The 6,804-nt window shown below is 41.9% G+C and overlaps 1 protein-coding gene across 1 annotated transcript in view; it reads left to right on the top strand.

The window, feature by feature from the left end:
* Positions 1-6,804, top strand: part of Adgre1 (adhesion G protein-coupled receptor E1) — a 90,481-nt gene that overhangs the window by 45,143 nt on the left and 38,534 nt on the right. The window contains exon 11 of the mRNA XM_028762569.1: positions 3,838-3,921. Within this exon, the coding sequence (XP_028618402.1) occupies positions 3,838-3,921 (84 nt within the window). The remainder of the gene's footprint in view (positions 1-3,837; positions 3,922-6,804) is intronic.

Consider the following 6,804-nt stretch of genomic DNA (forward strand, 5'->3'; position numbering starts at 1 on the left):
TCTGAGTGCAGTGGCTCCTCTAGGATGGCTGAGGATTCAGTATCTCCACAGGAGCAGACGAACTCTGTGTCTGCCCCAGCCCAAAGGACCAGGCAGGGGCGGAAGGGACCTTTAAATTTTTAAAAAATTAAATTATGATGCTGAGGATTGAATCCAGAGATTTGTGCCTGCTAGGCAAGTACTCTACAATTGAGTTCCTTCCTAAGCCCAAGTAATTGTTTTGAAGTTTCATGATTTGAGTAAATGTTTAATATGTATGATATATATAATATATATATTATATATATAATATATCGCATATATAAACATATATATACACACTTATACATATATATGCATGCACACATATGTGTACATGTGCACACATATGTGTATATGCACACATATCCTGGGGTTGTGTAAACACTTCTCAGGCAGAAATGGGTTGTGAATGACTGTGACCAGTAAAAGACTTGATGTCCACCTTCAGAAATTGTCAGCATTCATGTGAGTTTACACATTATCTATGGGGTCCTCACACACATTGGAGACTTTTTTTATAGTTTGTTATGGTAGAATACTCACAACAAATAATCTACTTACTCATGTTGGTTACTTGTTTTGTTGCTGTAATAAAATATTATGACAAAAGCAACACAAGGAAGAAAAGGTCTATCTTGGCTTAGCGTGTAAGGAAGCAGTTCATCATGGTGAGGAGGCCCTGGCAGAAAGATCTTGAGCTGGTCACAGTGCATCATCAATCAGGAAGCAGAGAACAATGAATGTTCATGCTTAGCTTGCTCTCTTTTTTATATATACAGTCCAGAATCCAAGCCAAGAGAATGGTGCCATTTGCTATGTACAGGTTTTCTTACCCTAATTAACCTAATTAATATATTACCCACAGGGAACTGGAAAAATCACTCAAAGGCATGATTTTTCCAGAGGACCCTGGTTTAAATCTCAGCACCCACTAGATTGTTTACAAACATTTAAACTCCAGTTCTAGGGGATTTGACACCCTCTTCTATCCTCCATTGGTATCAGACAGCCACAGACACACAGGCAATCAAAACACTCATACACACAAAATAGTAAGCTTTTTTAAAAAAGGAATCCCCTACAGGTATACCCAAAGTGTATCTTCCAAAGGATATAGATTTCATCAGGTTGATAATTGAGATTAGCCATCATATCACATCACCACCTAAAAGTGAGCAGTACAGTGGTTTGTAGTGGATTTATTTGTCATGCAGAACTCATTAGTATCTTGTTGTATATTTTCATAAATTCCAGTGAAACCTTCACACCCATTAAACAGGAGCTTCCATACCTCCTCAAGGCTCCTGGAACACTAATTAGGTCTCTGTGTAGGAATCTTTGTATTTTGGCCATTTCCTATAGCTGAGACAATTCCTTTAGCATATCCTCATGCTAGGTCACATGGTGGGTCTGGTTTTCATCCTGTGAGGGGCCTGAAAACAGTTCTCTAACAGTTGTTCCTATGTACTCCCACCATCAGTTCACAAAAGTTGGTCCACAAACCCTTACTGTATTTGTTGTCATTTTTGTTGTATCATTTTGATTCAAATTATACACACATTTTGATCAAATCTACCAACTCCTTCTCTTCCATTCCCCCTACCACATTCCCTCTCAACCTCATTCCACTCAATGCTGCTGTTGTCTTTTTTAATGGTATCCAACTGACTTGAATGAGATGGAATCTCAATATACTTTTGAAATATTTTGTTTATGGCCAATAATTGAACTTTTTTCCCCTTGTAACTCTTAGCCATTTAAAAAAAACCCTAGCTGTTCATTCATACATTTGTTATTAACATGTGTGATAATTAGGCATTTTGTTTTGTTTTGTTTATTTGTTTTTGAGACAAGATCTTACTATGTGGCCCTGGTTGGCCTGGAATATGATATCTAGACCAGGCTGGCCTCTAACTCACAGAAATCTGCCTGTCTCTTCCTCTTAAGTGCTAGGACACCACTACTATACCTGGCCTTGATAATGAATTTTAATTGTCAGTTTGACTCAACCTATAATCCACTTGGAAGAGAGTTTCATTAAAGGATTGTCTACTTTAAGATGGCCTTTGAGCATGTCTGGGGGGCGGTATCTCAATTAAGTTAATTGATGTGGAAAGGCCCAGTCCACAGTGGGCAGTACCATTTCCCAGGCACAGGGTCCCAAACTGTGTAACAGTGGAGAAATAGAGCTCAGCACATGCAAGTATATGAGAAAACTCATGCTTATCACTCAATATTACTGACTATGGCCATGATGAGCCATTTCAGGTTCCTACTTTTGTGGGGCTGTAGTGCCTGTGCATGGGTGTGGGTCCTGTTGTGTTGTGTTGTGGTTCCTGGGTGTCTGCTGCCCCAGGCGGCTGGAACTGCGGCTCCCAGGAGCAGAAGCATGGGAATTTGACTGAGTTCACTCCACATGGTGCTGGGCGAACACTGGGCTGTGAGAAGTTGTTTAGGGCTCCACCCGGGTGTGGAGAGGTCTCAGCCTGAAGTCCTGCGGGGGCAGAGCTCCTGAATGGGAGTCTCTGGGCTGATGTGGCTTACCGGGAGACAGGTGGTCTCTGTCCTTGGGCTCTCAGATGCCGTTGGAGCCGCAGAAGAACTGAGACAGAGGACATATGGGCTGGACCGGCCCAGAGCTGTGATGGGATGAAGGAGAATCTCCGGTAGCGCCCTGTGGGTAGGAGACCCTTGGTTACGGCACTCACTTGGCTGGTTCAAGGCTGGCTTGGCTGGCTTGCTTGAGTTGGCAGGGCTCTGTGGCAGGAACATAGAGAAGTCTTCTAGGGGGAGATTAAGCAGTGGCTTGGTAGTCAAAGGCCTCCTCCACGGTTCTCCATGCCAGGGCCCCAAAGACACGAGGAAGTCCATGGTTTTAAGAGGCTTATTGTCATGGTGGAAGGTGAATGTGGCTATACTCCCCCCCTTCACCTCAGGGCAGACCTCAGTTAAATATGGAGGGAGGAGGGAGGAGGGTCTTGGGAAGGAATGCTTAATTGGCTACGCCCTCTGGCCTTTAGGTATCTCATTAATATGTAGAGCTCTTGAGACTGAGGCCTGTAGTCATGCCCTCTACCTGTGTTGAGTGATACAAACGTCTCTTTGGGAGGGGCTGTAGAGACATTGCCCTACATGACTGAAAGGCTCGGATTAATGGTGGTCTTTCAGATGCATGTCAGGAGCTTGGAGTCTGGGAGTGTGGCAAAATGTATGCCATCCCTTGTAGGGTCTCTGGTCATCTCTATCCAGTGCTCCACCAGAAACCAAGCTATTCTTTCACAGTCCCACATACCTTGAGTTCCCACCATGATGGATGGTAGCTTAGAATTGTAAACTGAAAAAAACCATTTCTTCCCCAAGTTGCTTTTTGTCAAGGTATTTTTTGTCTAGGCAACAGAAAGGAAACCAAGACCATGTGTAATAACTCTGCATACCAATAGGGTATATTGAGGTTGTTTCAGCATGGATATACAATGTGCTTTGATCAAATCAGGTCAGTTTAGCACTTCTTTTTTCTTGCCTTTGGTTTATAACTGGAGTCTTTACCTCTCCTTCATGAGCCATATATGAAGCTATTATGGACTAGTCTCCCTGCTGGGCAGGGGATTCCAGGACTCTCTAGAGTGAATGTATTTGTTATCTGCTATCCAACTTCTCTGAAATGAAGACTTGATGAGATGAGTATTTATTTCTCTGAGAATGAAGACTCAGGAATTTGAACTACTCATATGTCGAGCTCTATAGCTCAACTTTTGGACTTTGTGACTCATGACAGACTGGCTAGTATTCACAAGTGCTCTTTCTCTTGAAACACAGGCTTCCTTCTGCACACTTGTGAATGCCACCTTCACCATCCTGGATAGCACCTGTGAAAACAAAAGTGCTCCAGTATCTTTACAGGTAAGGAGAGCACCTTCTTTATTGGTGTCTGTCTCTTCCCACCTCTCTCTCTCTCTCTCTCTCTCTCTCTCTCTCTCTCTCTCTCTCTCTCTCTCTCTCTCTCTGTGTGTGTGTGTGTGTGTGTGTTGTGTAGTTATCTGTGGAGGCCAAAATGGGGCACTGGCTCCCTTGGAGCTATTGTTTATCTATGAGCCACTTTATGTATGTAATGGGATCTGAATCTCAGTCCTCATGCATGATCATTGAGAACTCTTAGGTATACATGGGATCTGAATCTCAGTCCTCATGCATGATAATTGAGAACTCTTAGGGAAAGAGACACATCTACAGCCACCACAGCTCAAATCTTGGTGATGTCACTTAATATTAAACTAATGTGAATACTTATTTTCTCATCTCAAACCAGAAATAGTCATTGCCTGTAATTTCATAGATATTGGCTCCATACTAAATAAGGTGATATGTATGTATATGCTTACATTAAACTATGCATATCTGACTCAGGTTGTGGCTCAGTGGGTAAAGGGCTGCTTTGTATGCATGGAAACCTAGGTTCCATCCTCAAAATCCACATACAAAAAGACAAAATCTAGGCATAGTTCATATATTTGGAATCCCAGCATTGAGAAGTAGAGCCTGGAGATCACTGGTCATTCAACATTGTCTATTTGGTGAGTTTTAGGCCAATGAAGGGCCATGTCTCAACTAGATGAATGACATCTGGCATCTGAAATGCAACAGACACGTTTGGCATTTGACTTCTACATGAGCATGTAGCCAGTGTGGTTTCATACACACTAACACACATGCATGCACATGCTCTATTATACAATTCTATATAGTTTTTATTCTTATATGTCAGAAATATAAACACCATGCTTAGATTTTAGGGATTTATATTTTGTTAACTTTACATATCTTATGAGTAAGTTCCCAACAAAGTCAGATGTATCAGATCTCACTGGAGCTGGAATTACAGGCAGTTGTAAAGTAGGTACTAGAACTGAACCTGGATACTCTGTAAGATCAGTTTGTGCTCTTGACCTCTGAGCCATTTCAGCCCATATTTACAACACATTTAATAAAAAAATTCATTAGTTTTGATACTTTCATATATCTGTTTGCATGCTTGTCCACTGTATTGTGTACATTCTCCCCATTACCCTCAGATACCACCTTTCTTTCCCTGGGATGACTTCTGCCCAGCTAGTCCCCACTAACTCCACTGTTGGCTGTAAGTTAAGAACAATAGCCTTATCTATTTCTATTCTAGCTCTCAAATACCTTGGAGATTCAAATAATTGACACAAAGACCTGTTAAGATCATTAACAAGCTCCAAGGACCATGATTGGGCAGATATACTCTAAACTATATACTTCCCAGCCACAGGCCCCATGTTACTTGTAATCTGAGTATCACCCTGGCTTGCTCTGCTTCATGTGTATCCTCATGGTGAATCCCTTAGTGACCTGTTCACCATGACTCCTCATGGACATTCTCCTTCATGACCACCTCTTCTCTTCCTTTCTCCCTCCTTTTGGAACTCTCCTCTGGGAATAGAAGTCTTGTCTTCTCTGCCTAGTCATAGGCTTATCAGCTTTTTAGTAACCAATCAGAGATAATTAAGAAGCATTCTTTATAAAACATAGATACAGGGTAGTTCAATAATCATGAAAATGTAGTGTCTGGATTATAACCTGATCTTTGGGCACAGAAATGATCATACAGTACCCAAATTGGAGTACACACAGTACCCAATACTATCCCCCAACACTCCACCACTAGTAAAAAAGACATCCACCTTATGATAGCCTTTGACAGTCATTAGTGTCACAGGAAAGGATGGAGTCTTGTGGGGAGCTCTGTGGTCCATTATGGAAAGAGAGACGGCTGGGTCTTGTGCAGTTATTCATGGCTGCTGTGTTCATGGTTGCCATGGTGATGTTGTATTTGGACAGCAGCATTTACAATGCCCTCCCTCATCTCCAAGCTCTTTGGTTCTTTTTGTCCCTTTATCTGAATATTCCCTGGATCTTGGGGTAGAGATCTGACATATGTACTTTGTCTAGAACTGAGTGTTCATCAGTCACTTACTCTGAGCACTCTGGCCAGATATGAGTCTCTGAAGTACATTTCAAACTTGCTGTTGTTCCTAAGCCATAATAGATAGGATATGAATGTTAGTTGGTTATGTTTTCTCCTCGGTGCATGCAGGTGTCCTGTTGATTTTTCACATATATTGCTTTGTACAGCATTATTTTCCTAATATATCCATCAACTATCATGTGGCTAGATTCCATGTTGGAACTGTTAAACTGCTTCATGAGAAGTTAATAAATCAGAAAGCATTTTAAATGATCACCACTGAGTGAGCTCTTTGGAAAAAGTTAGATGTATCTGAAAAGATTAATTTCTAAAAAGAAGTTTCTGGGTCAAAGAACATGTGGAGTACAGACTGGCTTAGGCACTGGCTTACTGTGTCCTGCAAAGGCAAAGCTGAGCTTAAACATTCTTAGCAGGGTCTCTTAAGTATAGAAATGGAGCTGAGAGGATGCTGATTTTGTCTCTTTTTGTTATGAGACAGGGTCTTGCTGTCACTTGGGCTGGCCTATAACTTGTTATGTAGCCCATGACCTACTAGCCTCAGCCTTCTGAGTCTTGTGACTTTCCAACTATATCATCACACTCAGTAGATTCTTTTTTTGCCTCATCCTTAACTACTTTTCTCTTCTAGGGCTAGAGAGAGCATAGATTATTTTGGTAACAAGAGAGAGGGAGGAGAAGGAGAAACAGGAGAAAGGAGAGGGAAATGGAGTGGAGGGTCTTGGGGAGGAGGAGGAGCAGGGAGAGGAAAGAGAGAGGAAAGCAGCAAGTGGAGAGGG

This window comes from Grammomys surdaster, unplaced genomic scaffold (genome assembly GCF_004785775.1).
Source record: "Grammomys surdaster isolate TR1022 unplaced genomic scaffold, NIH_TR_1.0 62, whole genome shotgun sequence".
NCBI classification, from domain to species: Eukaryota; Metazoa; Chordata; class Mammalia; order Rodentia; family Muridae; genus Grammomys; species Grammomys surdaster.